General features: G+C 42.2%; 1 protein-coding gene across 4 annotated transcripts in view; it reads right to left on the bottom strand.

Moving 5' to 3' along the window:
* SLC17A8 (solute carrier family 17 member 8) overlaps window positions 1-13,556 on the bottom strand; it is a 54,002-nt gene extending 40,446 nt beyond the window's left edge. Inside the window, exons 1-2 of one of the 4 annotated variants that reach the window (XM_045553143.1) lie at window positions 13,511-13,554; window positions 8,904-9,134 (exon numbers count right to left, since the gene is read on the bottom strand). In XM_045553143.1, coding sequence (XP_045409099.1) covers window positions 8,904-9,004 — 101 coding nt within the window. In that variant the 5' untranslated portion in view covers window positions 9,005-9,134; window positions 13,511-13,554. Of the gene's footprint in view, window positions 1-8,903; window positions 11,125-13,128; window positions 13,174-13,510 lie in introns of those variants that run through there. The other 3 variants (XM_045553144.1, XM_045553146.1, XM_045553145.1) reach the window with 3 other exon arrangements.
* Between the last annotated feature and the right edge of the window lie 3,025 nt (window positions 13,557-16,581).

Raw genomic sequence — 16,581 nt, forward strand, 5'->3', positions numbered from 1 at the left:
CAGCATTTAAAAATCAGGAGATTACTTTTTTAAAAAGAAAGAAAAAACATCTTGGACTTCTGGTTTATTCTGAAAAATCTGAAGACCTGGAATTATTAGGCCCACATTGTCTTATGGCTACAATTGGCTCTCCTGTTTACCACAGTCCCCACTACTCTCTACTGCACCCCCACACTGAGCTCAGTTGCCATGTAACATTATGCTTATGCCATTGCTTTTCTTACAGTTAAAATTAAGAGGAAAGAAAACTATGTTTTGTGTCCATATCTCTATCGAAAGTAGAAAACTAAAAATTAGACTAGGAGCAAAAACGTATGTAGTAGACAACTGTCATTTGTAGCTGTCCCATATCTTAACTACTTCTTAATATTTTGTGTCTTGCCTGAATAGCAGAGAAAACTACTTTTCCTAGGCTTACTTGCAGCGATAATGCAAGCATGTGAGGTAGATTCCACTAAATCAGAAGCACATAAGTGAAATTCGGATACAGGAATATGGAACAAGAGGATGCCGTGTACAGGGGGAAATGACAATGCAAAGGAGGAAATGACAATGCACATGGTAACAAATGCAACTCTGGAGGTCACCAGTTCCTCTGTGACTACTGTGGCAGAATTTCTGGAACAAGTCAGAATATAACCAGTACTTAGAGGCAGGCAGTGGTGGCAGCTGTGTTTTATCCAGAACATTTGAGTGGTATGATATAACACACTGTCTGGGCCAGGCGCAGTGGCTCATGCCTGTAATCCTAGCACTCTGGGAGGCCAAGGTGGGAGGATTGCTTGAGGTTAGGAGTTCGAGACCAGCCTGAGCAAGAGTGAGACCCCGTCTCTACTAAAAATAGAAAGAAATGATCTGGACAGCTAAAAATACATATAGAAGAAAAAAATTAGCTGGGCATGGTGGCACATGCCTGTAGTCCCAGCTACTTGGGAGGCTGAGGCAAAGCATTGCTTGAGCCCAGGAGTTTGAGGTTGCCGTGAGCTAGGCTGATGCCATGGCACTCTAGCCTGGGCAACAGGGTGAGATTCTGTCTCAAAAAAAAAAAAAAAAAAAAAAAAACACACTGTCTGCTGCTTTTTTCCTGGTGATAGAGTATCCAGACCTGGTCCTCCCAAGAAGTCTGAATGCTTCCTAACATTCTTCACTAAATTTCATTCCACTTTAGCTCAAGTGCATTCTGCTGACTGCAAATGAGAACTTTGAATGACACAGCATATATCTTTGGGGTAGTAGAGACTGTTTCTGTGTGTTACTATGTAAAATGTGTTAATGTCAAGAAATAGGATATGGCTTGCTTCACTCCATAGGTATTGAGAATGCATTAAGCTTTGAGAAGCACTTAAAGAATTTGGTTATTGTAAAAATATTTGAAAGAAGTTGGAAAAAGAGAGAAAATAAACTTTAGATGAGAAAATATACTTCTGGGGTAGGAGAAGTTACCAGGAGCAGGATCTGTAGGATCTAACATTTCTAGAAGGAAGCAGGGAAGTATGGCTGGGAATGGATCCTGAATATGATGGATTTGGAGGGAGGAGGTGATAAAGTTGGGTAAGGGAGAATTTGTCAATACGGGGAGTGGGTTGAATTGTGTTCTCCAAAAAAGATATGTTGAAATCCTAACCCCCAGTGCCTGTGAATGTGATCCTACTTGGAAATGGGGTCTTTGCAGATGTCATCAAGTTAAGATGAGGTCACACTGGATTAGGATGAACCCTAACCCAATGACTGATGTCCCTAAAAGAAGAAGGGAATTTGAACACGTAGACACAGAGTCCCAGGGGAGAAGGCCACGTGACAACAAAGGCAGAAGTTGAAGTAAAGCATCTACAAGCCAAGGACTGCCAAGGTTTACTGGCAACTACCAGAAGCAAGGAAGCAACAAGGATGAATCCCCCTTCAGCGACTTCAGAGAGAGTGTGTGGTCCTGCCAACACCTTGATCTTGGACTTCTGGCCTCCAGAATTGCGACAGAGCAAGTTTTTGTTGTTTTAAGCCAGACAGTTTGTGATACTCTGGTACAGCAGTCCTAGCAAACTAACATAGGGCCACTGTCCCATGGCACAGGACTTAACATCCTGGCAAAGGCCTAGGGAAAGGGTCCCTGTAAACTCCCTAATGTGGCTCTTGGAAGTTTAAACAAAATAGAGATGTTAAGAGGAGCCTGATGACTTTTTTAAATATAATTTTAACTTTTAATATAATTTCTAGTCATTATTGCATTGTGCATATGATACGGTCACCTTAACTTCTTTTTTTTTTTAAATTAACTTGAGAGTTTCTTGTGGTTAAGTTAGTGAGCCTAGCACATCTTTGAAGTGGATGTGACTATCAGTGACTTCTGCCTTTCAAACTGACCATCAGAGACTGCCACTTTGAATAAACACCTGAAGCTGATGAAGTCAGGTCATGATCTAATAGGCGTGTCCAACATTGCTCCTCTTGCCACTAATATCCATTCCCGGAGAGAATGCCCAAGGTCACCAGAGTATCCCTTCTTTGGCCCAGGTTCACAGCCTTTCTTTTCCTTCATTTATAAATAAACCTAATTTATAGGCCTATTTCATTTTTTAATGCCTGGTATAAAAACCACCGAACTTGAACCAATCATCGAGATGAATTAGTGAGAATTGGCTATATTCTATTCCTTTAACTAAAGTTTTGATCTCTGTTATTTGGAATACAAAAATTCCATGACTGTTACATTTTCAATGTTAATCATACTCCCGCATCAATTAAAAGTTCTCTCTTTAACTTATTTTCTTAAAAGGAGAAATGTCAGAACTATGATAGCAAATTACAGAGGATGAGATCAAAAGGCTCAAAGAAATGAATATGCAGTAATATATTTACTATATAAGACCAGAAAACCCACAAACCATATTCCTGAGGAGGCCCTGGGGGATACTCCCTTTACTAAGACAATAGAGAAGGCAGTGGTGATGGGGACCCCAGCACCACTGAGAAGCTCAGAAGCTGCTGTCCTCTGCAGGCTGGGTCTCACAGTAGGAGCTGCTGTTCCAGAACGAGTGGCAACTGGGATGTTAGAATCCTGGCACAGCGGAGGCCAGTGGCAGCACTTAACCATCACAGGCAAGGGCAGCAAATTCGGGATGACAGTTATGGGATCTGACTCGCAGGGATCTCAGAGATGGCTGATGGAAACTAGGAGCAACATATATGGGCAGCTAACAAGGGTATTGCTTGATACATATAAAATCAGAAAAGATCAAAGTCAGTGATGAAGGGAAATCCTCCCGACAGGTAGAGCTTTGAGCAGTCTCCTGGTCGCCCATGTAGTATGGAGAGAGAAACATTCCAAGGTAAGGATGTACACGGACGCATGGGCAGTGGTGAGTGGCTTAGCTGGTGGGTCAGGCAGTGGAGAATGGCTTAGCTAGGAAGAACACTATTGGAAGACCATGGAGAAGGCAGTCTAGGGAAGAGACATGTGGATCAACCTATGGGAGTGCACACGGAGTGTGAGATTTCTAGATTGCAGGTGAACACAGACCAGAGAGCTTCTGCTTGGACGAGGCACTAGACAGCCAAAGGGCAGTCTGACTTGGCCAGCCGATGATAGCCAGCTTCTGTCCTTGGCCACACAGTGCCGGAGCAGTGGACTCGAGAGTGGGGTAACCATGGCAGCAGGGATAGAGGCTGTGCGTGAGCTCCTGCTCACCAACACTAATCTCGCCACTGCTGTCAGCGCACACCAGTGCTGTGCCACAAGCCCTGAGGAGACAAACCAGCCTCTTGGTCACAAGTTGTTTGTATCAGACCCCTTCTATCCTGGAAAGGGTAACAATTCATCCTGCCTGGGGCTGACACATATTCCATGTTTCAGGCTGCAAGTCTCCGCCAGCAGCTATCCAAGGTCTCATAGAGTGTCTGACTCACCAACATGGGATCTCACATAACATTGCCTCAGACCAACACCCTCAGCTGCTGGCAAAGATGGCACAGCAGTGGACACATGACAGTGGGATCCACTGGCCCTACCACATACCACACCATCTGGAAGCCGGCAGCCTGCCGGAGCTGAAGAAGACTCAGAGATACAGCTGAGGCAGCAGCTTTGAGAAGAACTCTGTGAGAATAAGGTGTGATCCTCCAGGATGTGGTGTATTCCATAAACCAACAGCTATTACATGGCGCCATGTCCCCGATAGACAGAATATACAGGTCTGAGAAACACTGGCTGGGAGGAGTGGTCCCACTAGCTACCAATCCTGGTACCCACTTGAGAAGTATCTCATCTCTTCAACTTTAGGCTCTGTGGGTCTAGGAGTCCTGACTCACAAGGAAGAATTCCTCTATTTGGGAACATATTTGAAGTCTCATTAAATATATGGTGCTGCCCTGTCACTTTGGGGTCCCCATGCCAAGACCAGAAGGCAAGGCAACGAGTCACATAGTGGCAAGGGTAACTGATCCTGGTCCTCAGGAGGAATTAGGACTATTGCTTCATCGTGGGAGCAGGAAGAAATGTGTCTGGCACCTAGGTAAGCCACTGGGACATCTCCCGATACTGCCTTGTCTAGTTTTAACTGTAAAAGGTCAAGTACAGCAACCATGACCTGGTAAGGTTTGTTAACCAGGGGTTCAGACCCCTCAGGGGTGCAGGTCTGGGTCAACCCACCAGGTAAGCCAACAGCAGTGAGGGGAATGGAAAATGGGGGCGGGCAGCTGTCACGGTGGGGGTGGAGTCTGTCCTAATAGCTCTTCTCTGAAAGATTCCTCGGGAATTATGACCATAGAGTCTTGGAGAAGCTGTACCTGGATGGAGGGAATGTCATGTGAGACACAGGTGGATCCGAGTGGTGCAGAGGGGGAGCTGTCATAGACACTGCAGCGCCTGTCCCAGGTCCCTTTATCCGACCAGCACACTTCCACTTCCAGAACTGCTATTAATAATAGATCTCAGTTGCTGTATTTGCCTAGGTTGCCTTCTGGTGGCCTCCAATTAGCACTCCCCCCCACAACGGGCAGCCCAAAGCCAGTGATTGGCTGGTGCAGAGATATAAAAGGCTGGCCCCACCTGCCCCAAAGGGCAGACTCTATTGTTCATGCTCCAGGACCTCCCCCTGTGCATTCCCTGAGGTGGCATCCTTGCCTGGTTCTTTCTCCTCTCCTACCTTGCTTTACTCCCTCCCTCCCATTTTATAAGGAAGCGTTCTCCCTTTATAAGTCACACTCTAGGCTTCCCCCCAAATCCCTGCCTCAGGCTCTGCTTTTAGGGAACCCTGCCTAAGACAGAGGGGGAATAAAATAAAGCAAGGTGGAGGGAAGGGAAGAGGGGAGGAGGAGGGAACATGAGCTTCATGTTTAAATAGGGTGACCAGAAAAGTCCTCCCTGGGAAGGGGACCTTTGAGCAGAGACTTGAAGAAAGTGAGGGATGAGTCATCAGGCAACTTGGGAGAAAAGCATTAAGGCAAAAGGAGATGGTGCCAAATCTGGGACAGGAGTGGGTCCGGTGAGTCCCCGGCAAGAGCAAGGAGGCCTGTAAGTCTGGAGTAGAGGGAGGCAGGAAAGGAATGTCAGAGATGAAGTCAGAGAGACTTCTCAAGGTCCTACAGATCATACAGGGCCTTGAAGGCCATTCAAAGGGCACTGGCTTTAACTGTGAGTGAGGTGCTGTGGAGCAGAGGTGAGACTTGATCTGGTTTGGCTGAATGGAATCACTTCTTGCAGCCAAGTTGCCTGAGGTCATGCAGGCAGGGGAGTAAAGGATGTTGGAGCAATCAGAACCCAGGGTTGCCCAAGCTCAGATGATGCTTTAACGCACCTGCCTTTGTCGATGGGGTAGGAAGCACACGTCTGGTATGTATGTTTAATACACAACCTCTGAGTGCTGAGAACAGACATAACACAGGGACTGGTTCCATGTCTTCAAAGGGAGGATACACACACTTGTAAAGAGACCAGACTCACCCTCAGCCTCCCTTGGGGAAAGACTTCAATAATACAACTGATTAGCAGAATAGCCCGGACTTGCCATTACGTCCAGAAGCTGTTGGCTACATTGCAGTCCAAGTAACTCCCTGAACCTAAATGAGTGGCTTAATTTCAAGACAGCAAACGGGAAGAGGAAAAACACCCCATTAGAGACATAACATAATGTAATGAGTAAGCACAATGGGCACAGAATGTCTCATTTGAAACCCAGCTCTGTCCTTTACAAGCTGTGTGACCTTGAGTAAATTATTTACCCTCTCTGTGCCTCAGTTTTCTCACCTGTAAAATTAGAATTAAAATAGTCCCTTTTTCATGGAGTTGTTAATAGAATTAAACGGGTTTACAGTGTCTGGAACATACTAGGTGTTTGCCATAATTTTTTTTACATGGAAGCAATTCCAGAACACCCACATTGTAATTCAAGTTGAACAAATCTGCATGTCAGTTTCTGGACATTAATTTCCAAGTTTAATGCCTTCTATGTCATCTGTATAGTCCAATGCTAGACTATAAGTGAGTGCATCTTCTAGCTCCCTACACTTCTACAATACTATTGTACCTTTACCTGATTAAATGCTTCTTATCAATGACTGTTTTCCAGGAAGGCTAATAATGCCTGACTGTAATCAGCTCCATGTGCAAACTCTCAAATGCTTCCCTGTGCATTTGCCACTCCTCTGACCAGGAGGAACATTCCGTGATTAAAAAGCATCTCAAGAATTCCATTTAGACGATGATCTCATACTTGAACACTATTAGACAGCTATGATTTACACTGCCTGCTACATTAGAAAGCAGGGGCTTCCAATTTCCAAATGCTCCTGCCCCTTACAAAAAAACACAGTTCTTCATGATTTTTTTTTTTTCACATTGGATTCTATCAACTGGTTTTATGTGAAAATCAATGAGGCAAAGGGGAAATGCCCATCATATGCCAGGCTCCAGGCCAAGGCACTTTGTATATAATTATCTTATAAACCTGCGGTTAATACCAAACGCGTGGCAGAGCTGGTCTCAACAATTCTGGAGTTCCACTAATGCTGAGGATCACCTTGGATCACTGTTCAAGGAATACCTTTTTTTTTTTTTTTTTGCCTTCCTCCACCAATAATTTCTCTCTATAGATCACTGAAAGGAGAGGTTTGGGTTTGGCTTTGTTTTTTCTAAAGCCACTCTACAATTATAACAACAATGACAATATCTAGCATTCATTTAGTGGATTCTCTTTCTCAAGCATGGTGCTAACTGTTTTTCTAGCTTTTCTGAGAAAACTAATCCAAGAATCCTAGACACATAGCTCAATTTTTCGTTGAGGTCACACAACTTGGAAATTACTAATTTTGTTCTATCCCTAAGCAAATTAATTTGGTAAACAAAAAAAATCTTCATAGGGATCCTTCAATCAAAGATAGCAAAACCAGCTCTTAGAATGAGTCTCCCATTGAAAAACGCAACTAAATTTCAAAGAAATCTCAAGTTTGAAAATAAAATTCCTAAATACTTTTTTGTCAAGTATTTTATAAACTAAGGCAGAGTCTGGTGATTATAATGGTGACTATGGTCCAAAGTCATGGTTCTTATTCCCAACTTTGACAGATTCCTCTGTCATCTCTTGAGTAAGCCAATTAAGGCACTGTGCCTTCGTTTTGCATTTCTAATCAAATAAACGCCACCACAATAAGATGTTACCTGGGGAGCGCCCAACACACGGATAAAACACTCTTTTTAAAAATGTTATTATAATCATTTTCTCTGTTCGGCTGGTGTATGCTGCCATCACTGAGCTAGGTTTTCATCTATACCTGATAATTCAGTGTATATCTGACCAAAGCCTTTCTGTTTTTAATTATCAAATTAATAAGGTGTCCAACCCTGTTCTCTTACTATGAAAACTCATCAAGAGTGATACAATGGAAAATTTGACACTGTCAGAGGCATGTGTTTTATAAAACACAAGAAATGGAATGAACCTCAGTTTGCCTAGAAATAGTGCTTTAAACGCAAAAGTTTTTAAATATAAGAGATACCACAGAAAAGTGAAAAGGAGATACCAGGTGGCATTTTCATTCACTAGGATTAGAAATATTCATTCAAACACATAAAAAACTTATCAAGTGTATTTTTCTCATTTATTTATAGCAGAGAAATAAAGAAGTCACTTTGCCTCGTACATAAGGACCACTTATTAACTCACCTTTAAAACCTGAGCAGGCATTTGCTATGTCTATAAAATTCACAAATTAAAATGTCACATCAATTCATTCATTTAGGGCACACTCTCCTTCCAATAATATTATATTTAATTTTAAAAAATATTTACTTTTGGTTTGGACTAAAATCTCATTCAATTCAATGATAGTACTTAATATTTTCCCATTGCAATCATGTGAGATTTTCTGCTTTAAAGAATATTAATTTTTTAAGTTACCTCCTTCAAACTATTAGGTAACTATCCTTCTCTTTGAAAACTATATAAGCAGTAATCTCTTTACATATTTCATGTAATAAGCTAAAAAAATTACAAATATTTAATTTTTATTCATAGTGGAAAAATAGTGAAAAACATTTAAAAATTCTTTCAGCTCAAAGTATAACTATATTTGTCATTACTATTGTATTAACATGAAATATTATCTCCCTAAATATTTTCTCATTCAATGCCAAACATACCATATGCAACATCACCATCTCCACAAAGTGCTAATCCTGCTTTATAGACAGAATACGTAATTGGTAATTTCCTAATTCAACCCAATACTTTTGATGCACCTTTTTTCCTCCAGGTGTGGACTGTTGGGGCTGGAAGGGGCTCCAGAAGCCATCTCATCTGACCCACCCCCTCCTCATTAAAGTGTGGTTTTAAAAACGTGATACAAAATCTCTCACACACTGGCAATGCGAGGCTACTCAAAAAATAAACCTAAAGTTTGCATTCAAACTTTACCTTTGTAAAATCCCCAAGGAATCTCCCACAGCGTTCTTCACTCCTTCCTTCCCAGGCTTCAGAAATTTTTCTTTGAAGGTCTCAAACGCTTTAAAAGGCATTTTGAATGGGCAGGGCACCTCCGAGCCGTTAACAGTCAGTCTCAGAAACTGTCATCCTTTCTCATTTCCAGTGCGGGGATCACTCCGTTTTCTTTGATGAACACCTGGAAGTCAGTTCTCAGGGAGGTAACTACTCAAAATCAAAAAAGAGATGAAAGCTGGCCCAGATCTTCCAGGATAAGACAACTTCCTCCTCTCTCCCCACCCTTCAAAAAAGAGGCCAGAGGGTGAGTGTCTGGCTGGGAATTCAGCCCCTTGCAAAAGCTACAAGCCGAGCAGCAGCCTGTGGCCGCTGCCTCAGCAGCCACTCTCAGACTGAGCGCAGCCTCTCTCCCTCCCTGGGCTGCAGCTGGAGCAGCTAACGTGGGCTGCAGCCCACGAGGAGTCCGGAGACCAGCAACAGCATCTGCGGCCTAGCTGCTGCAGCCCCTCCTGCTGCTGCCCACCGCGTCCCCCTCCTGGTCCAGCCCAGCTCGCCGGTGGCTCTCTCTGAGTGAGCCTTTCCAAGGTGATGCTATAGTAACCGGCACAATACCTGCCCCTTCGTTCCTAGCTTATGAATGGGCTCTCAGCCAGAGCAGGCACCCAGAGAAGTTTATGAAACATTTACAAGTCCTCTGCTTTTCTGAGGTCTGGCCCTGCAGGCAGGCTTTCAGCCACCACTTCATGCCTTTGATTCCCCTCGTGGGAGCCATGGAACAATTTTTGAGCCAGATGCTAGAACGGATGTGGGATAAGTACAAAACCGGGCCGCAACACCTAGGAGGACATTTATTTGCTCCTGATCAACAGAGCAGGCTCTCTCAAGGTACGGTGCGGAGATATCATTGGGATCAAATAATTGAAGCTATCTGAGCCAAAAGATATCTAGAACCTGCTAAGAACTCTCCACTGGGTCCTTTTGCCCTGAGGATAAATAAAATTCTTTGCCATGTCACCCAAAGCCCCTCCCTGGGACCCTGAGCCGCGCTTCTTGTCACTCTGCTTTCCGTATCAGCACTGCACTGAGCTCAGCAAGTTCCCGCTTTGCCTCTGGGCTTTATGAAGCTGTACCCTCTCTGGGTAAGTCTCCTCACCCCTTCATCTGGGTAATTTCTAGGGATTCTTAAGTCACATTGAGATGTCACATGCTCTAGAAAGCCACACAGACCAGGTGAGATGTCCCTCCTCTGTGCCTCCAAATCACTGTCCTCTGCCCCAGCAGGACCTGGCAGGCAGTGGGTGTAACTTACATATTTGTTTGCTGCACTGGGGTTGAAATATCACACGTTGCACCCACATTTATGGGGAGTAAGAGGATGCCTCTGTAAATGATGCTGCCATGAAGAAACGGCCTTTATCTGTGAGGCCCCGATGTTCCAATCCCCCAGTCCACACGTGACTGAGGAATCATGTCTTGGGTTCCCCAGAGTCATTTCCACATGACCAGACGTTGTCCTCCGAAATCGTTCTCCAAGATCTGAACTAAAACTAAATCAGAGCTGGATCTTTGGTGGGTAAAGTACTACTAATATCTATTGAGCTCTTTCTAGGTTCCAAACTCCAAGTTGAGCACTCTTTATATATTACCACAATCTTCCCAACACTGCTTTGTGGCTAGTAACTTCTTATTCTCTCCAATTTTACTGACAGGAAACTGAGGCAAAGAGAGGTTAGACTTGCCTGAGGTCACACATCTAGTAAGTAGCAGAGCCAGTTTTCAGATCCAAACAGTCTGGCTCCAGCCCTTCTCCTCTCCCTCTCCCTCCCTCTCTCTCTGTCTCAACCTCAATTTCCTCTCTCCCCCCACCGACACTTTACTGAGGCATATTTTGTATTTCATATAATTCACTCATTGCAAGTAGACAATTTAGATTCTTAGTAAATTTACCAAGTTGTGCAACCATTACCAGAAAGCAGTTTCAGAACGTTTCCATCACCCCAATAAGATCTCTCGTATTCACCGTTAATCCCCATCTCCCAGCCCCTATACTGCAACCACCACACTCTGTCTATGTAGATTTGCTTTTATGGACATTTCATGTAAATAGAATCATACAGTATATGGTCTCCTGTGTCTGGCTTTCATTTAGTATAATGATTTTGAGGTCTGTCCACGTCACAGCACGTATCAGAAGTTCGTTCCTTTTTTCTTTTTTGCTGCATAATATTTTACTGTATGGATATATCACATTTTGTTTTATCCATTGACCTGTTAATGGACATTTAGATTATTTCCAATTTCTGGATATTATGAATAAAATTGTATGAATATTTGCATACAAGTCTGTGTGGACATATGGTTTCATTTCTCTTGGGCAAATACCTAGAAGTGGAATTGTGGATCATATGGTAAGTACATATCTGACTTTTTAGGAAACTGCTAAATTATTTTCCAAAGAGGCTGCCTTATTTTATATTCCCACCTGCATGTATGACTGTTGTCATTTCTCCACACCCTTGCCAATATTTGTTCCCTGCCTTTTTTAGTACAACCATTCTAGTGGGTGTGAAATACTATCTGTCGTGGTTTTCATCTGCATTTCTAGCTGGGAATGGTGGCTCCCTCACACCTGTAATCCCAGAGATTTGGGAGGCCAAGCCACGAGGATCACTTGGACATCGACCATCTTTCCATGTGCTTGTTAGCCATTTGTATATATTTGTTTTGGTGACATTTCTTTTCAAATATTTTGCCTATTTTTTAAAATGGGTTTTTGTACACTTATTGTTGGGGTGTATGAGCATATATTCTGGATATAAGTTCTTTATCAGATATGTGTTTTGCATTGTCTTTTCATTTTATTTATTCTGTATTTTGAAGTGCAAATTTTGATGAGGTCCAATTTCTCCATTTTTTTCTTTTATGGACTGTGTTTTTGTTGTTATATCTAAGAAATCTTTGCCTAACTTGAGGTCTCAAAGATTTTCTCATAGGTTTTCTTCTAAAAGTTTTATTGTTTTAGCCTTACATTTAACTCTACGATCCCTTTTCAGTTTATTTTCATGTATGGTGTGAAATAAATGTCTAAGTTCAGCATGTGGCTATCCAATTGTCCCAGCATCATTTGTTAGTAATATTATGATTTATTTCTGTACTCCCAATTCTGTTCCATTGACCTACGTGTCTATTCTTATGGCAGTGCCACACCGTCTTGACTGTAGCTTTATAGTAAAGTTTAAAATTGGGAAATGAAAGTCCTCTAATTTTGCTCTTTTCTTAAAATTGTTTTGGCTATTCTAGATCTTTTGCACTTTCCATATAAATTTTAGGAACAGCTTATCAGTTTCAACAGCAACACAAAAATCTATCCAGCCCTATGCTCCTAAAAGGATAGTTTCTAGTCACCATCCTTCTCATCATAACCCCTCAAGACTGAGAATGCTAAAGCCCCAGGAAACCACGTCTAACCCCTCCACCAAGACTTTATCTGTCTCTAAAAAGCTCATTCATTTGTTAAAAAGGAAATACAATCAAAATTAAATATGATAAAGACACTCTCTTGCTACAGAAAGCATCCGCTGGTGGGACTTCTAACCTATTCCTCAACCCCAAGATACCCTTAGGTTACTTATGTCTCAGAGTACTTCATGGAAGCATGACCAGGCAAAGATCACATCAATCTCTCTTAAGGGTCAATGACTCCTGAAAGCACTAACCCTCCTGCGGCAGGTATTGCTCAGGAAATACACCTGGATTTACAAAGTTTCTTGGTGGTGATTTAGATGGTGATAATAACAACAAAGATTTATGGATCATTATCTAGGTGCCAGGTTAAGCACTTAACATGCATTAACTCTTTTAATCCCCACCATGATCCTGAGGTACCATCATTATACCATCTACAGATGAGGAAACTGAGGCACAGAGGGGTTAAGTAAACTTGCTCAAGTTTGCACAGCTAGGAAACTGAACAGAGGCGAGGTATGGGGGACCCAGGAAGTCTGGCCTCAGAGCCTGTACTCTTAATTTCTACACTAGAACTGCTGACAAGAGAGATTAGAGAATATAAAGCCACATGGTATAGGACTGAGGCTCATTCATTTTTTCATTTGCTCCTTCTCTTGAGGGCCTACTAGGCACCTTTTTAGGCACTGGTCATATAGGGTGAACTGTGATATTACCCTTGAAGAAACAAACCAACCAGAAAATGAATGAGTTCATCACAGTGCAGTGAGTACCACGACAGGGTCCTGAGCAAGGACCCCTGCCTCGGCCTGCAGATGGAAGTGGGAGAGGCCTTCCTAGACGAGGGAATGAGAGTACAAACGTTCAGGAAGAAGAAAGAGTGAGGCAAACGAAAGGAAACAACATGGAAGCAGAGACATGCATGAGAGGGCATGGCATTTGGGTGAAGCTTGCACAGCGGCAGAGAGTCGGGGCGGGGGTGGGGTGTGCCCATGTGGTAGAAAACAAGGCTGCAATGGTGATCTCGAGCACTGTGCGACTCAGTTGTTTCAGAAGAGCATTAAAACATGTGCTCCCCATCTCAAAATATCAAACATAGCAGAGAAAGAGGAACTTACGTGTAGCGCAGAATTCCCTGAGGGCTGTGAAATAAAAGCTTTGGTCCATGCTGGGGACATGTAGACTGTATATAAATTAGAATAAATTCCAGTTATTGATACATATTTAATGACTTCCCATCATCCTATACTAAAAAGCCTCTTCCCTCAGAGAAAATAATAGTCACTAAGACATCTTTAGGGGTGCTTGCTGAGATCATAGCAATTCCTCATTCTCAGGGAACTTCCAGCATCCCCCTTTCCCTCTCCTTTTATGGTGACAGGTCTCCAAAAATCCTGTAGTATACTAAAATGTTTCCCATTCCCCTGACCCCTGTAGAAAGGACCAGGAGTAGGCACCTGCACCACGTTGAGCCAGGCAGGTGCCAGATTCTCCTAGTAATTTAACTTTGGAACTGAAAGACTGCTAGTTAAACTTGCAGGACCTTGGAACTGTAACTCTGGGGTGGCTACATTCACTTTACGGTGTAGAGATGCAGAAAACACTGTCTGGCAAAAGAGTGAGGAGTAAAACAGCATAAAAATGTAACAGGGCGAGGGTGTGGCTGTTTCTAACGGCCTTCCAGTCCCTGAATGTCCAGACTCAGTTGTCCTTTTAGCCTTGGGTTTCATGCAATACCCACATCCTTATAACAAATTGTCCTCTTTTGGTTTAGCCAAAATAGATTCTGCTCCTCACAAATAAAGACTCTTTGATGACTTAAAACTCAAATCCTATACTGCCAAGTCTGTCTCTACCTAACAGCATGTGGGTGAGCCTGACAGTCCAGTGGGGTGATATGCAGGACTCCAGTCTGCAACAAGGAAACGAGGAGAGCTCATAGGCTGCGCACAAGCCAACTTGTCCCAATCTGCCACCTAGAGAAAAAAAGAAAACCAACAGATCCCAAACATACAATTTATTCAAGACAATAATTTAATCAAATCCAACCATGGTGTTAGGTGGAGAATTTTAATGAGGGTCAGAGTTAAGGACCAAATTATTCATCTTTTTGGATAACAGACTTTATAAGAAAATAAAAGTGCTGAAGAGAAGTGGTTGTCTTCGGGTTCCTTCTCTCCCAAATTCTGTGGCAGCTTTTCCAGCCAACTCCATCCCCTACCCCAACTCAATGCTCCTCCTGCTCACCCCCATAGCATCCTGAGACCAACATAAAAATTTCTCTTTTAACCAGGACTTCTCAGGACTTCTCTCCATCCTTTAAAATTTTCATATTGTTGATAACTATCATTAGTACTAACCAAAATGTATAGAAAACTTGATTTTTTCATTGAACTCCCACATTTGACATTAATTCTTTTATTAATAGTCAAACTTGTATAGAAAGTAGTTTCAAATATCTCATTTGATTTTCACAATAGCCCTATGAAACATATAAGCAGATAAATCAAGATTCAAAGTTTGAACAAGGTAACCTGGTCAGTAGAATTCAGAGAGCTGGGCCTAGGTCCCAAAGCCCATTTCCTGAGCTTGTGTCGCAACAGTACACGGTACATTGAGATCCTAATCCAACTGTGGGTGGTAAAGAGTGTCTGTGACACACATTAACTCAGGAAAGATGTACTCAGAACCCCTGCAGCTTTAAAAAACTTTGAGCATCTAACCATAAGTAAGCTTGTGCTAGCCACTGTGAAATTTTTTTAAGAAAAAATGGGGTGCTAGTTTTTAGGATTACATACTGCTTGCTTTCATTAAAATGTTCCACTGGAAATTAGGGCAAACTAACAGTGGAGTGAAGTGAAATGAACATAAAACAAGAAATCATACCAACAAACTCATTTTCTTGCTGCCATTGGTTGCTTATAAAAAATTACTTACCTTTTCATCTTGGAGGGTACCACTCCCCACAGCTCCCAACATAAGACACAATCAATTATCCATTTTTTAGTCTGTGTTCTGACTGTAAAGACAAATTATTTTTCCTTAACACATACCTGCATGCTCTAAATATACATTGGTTCAGACGTAGTCTTAAGTCCCCCCTTGTGAGGAAATGGGGAAATACTGGCTTTAATCCAGTATTATCACAGCACATAAACGCTTTAGCTTTGCCTTATACACCATGTATGGTGACTTGAAAAAAAGATTTAAGGATACTTAGGTTGTGTCCAAGACAAAAATACCCTAGAAAATCTGGTAATTTAGTAAATGCAGTTGTATCATAATAATGCAAACTGTAATTCTGAAGGAAGTCAAGATCAGAGAGGGTGTTTTGGAGGATTTTCACCACCTTCACTTTTCTTGAAGGTACAGATGAGTGTCCAGATAATTTCAACATACAGAGCAGTGAACAGGGTTGATATTTGGAGTTAAGAATCAAGATGGAACAAACCCACACATTTTCCACAAGTATTTCTCATGAGGTGCTATCCTTTTGTAGATTCAATGCCACAAGCCAGATATTCTTATCAATATTTTCCCCCAGCTAGGCATGGGGGTGCACAACTATGGTCCTAGCCACACTGGAGGTAGAGGTAGGAAGATAGCTTGAGCTCAGGAGTTTGAGGCTGTCATGAGCTGTGATTGTGCCACTGCATTCCAGCCTTGGCAACAGAGACCCCTTCCCCCGCCCCCCCCCAAAAAAAAACAATTCCCCAACTTATACTCGGTCAAAAAATGCAGCTATAAAAGCACTAATGCAATGGATGATTACTTGAGAGACAGTGACCTCTTCTGGTAGTTTGTGGACTAAATATATTTATGCCAGACATTCTTTCCCCTAGAAACCACCACTGTTTTAAAAGAACAGATTTATTTATTCTATAAACATTTATCCCTAAGTGTAGATTCTTAAATTTCTGAAATATAAAATCAAGTATAAATTATTAGCTAAAAATAACAGTATAGCTCACTTATTTTGCTCCTTGCCTTGCTGTCATCCCTGGCTCTAATAGAAAATGTTTTAAGCAGTTAACATTATTTCCATTTTTCTTGGTCATCAAAAATTATTTGACTAGATTCCCCCTAATTTTAGCAGTTTTAATATAATCTCAGAATTCAGTAGGACTTTGAGAGTTACCTGCTCCAATCCACTTCCCAGTATGTCAAACTTAATTTGGGAAAATGTGAT

The sequence above is a fragment of the Lemur catta genome, chromosome 6 (assembly GCF_020740605.2).
Source record: "Lemur catta isolate mLemCat1 chromosome 6, mLemCat1.pri, whole genome shotgun sequence".
NCBI lineage: Eukaryota > Metazoa > Chordata > Mammalia > Primates > Lemuridae > Lemur > Lemur catta.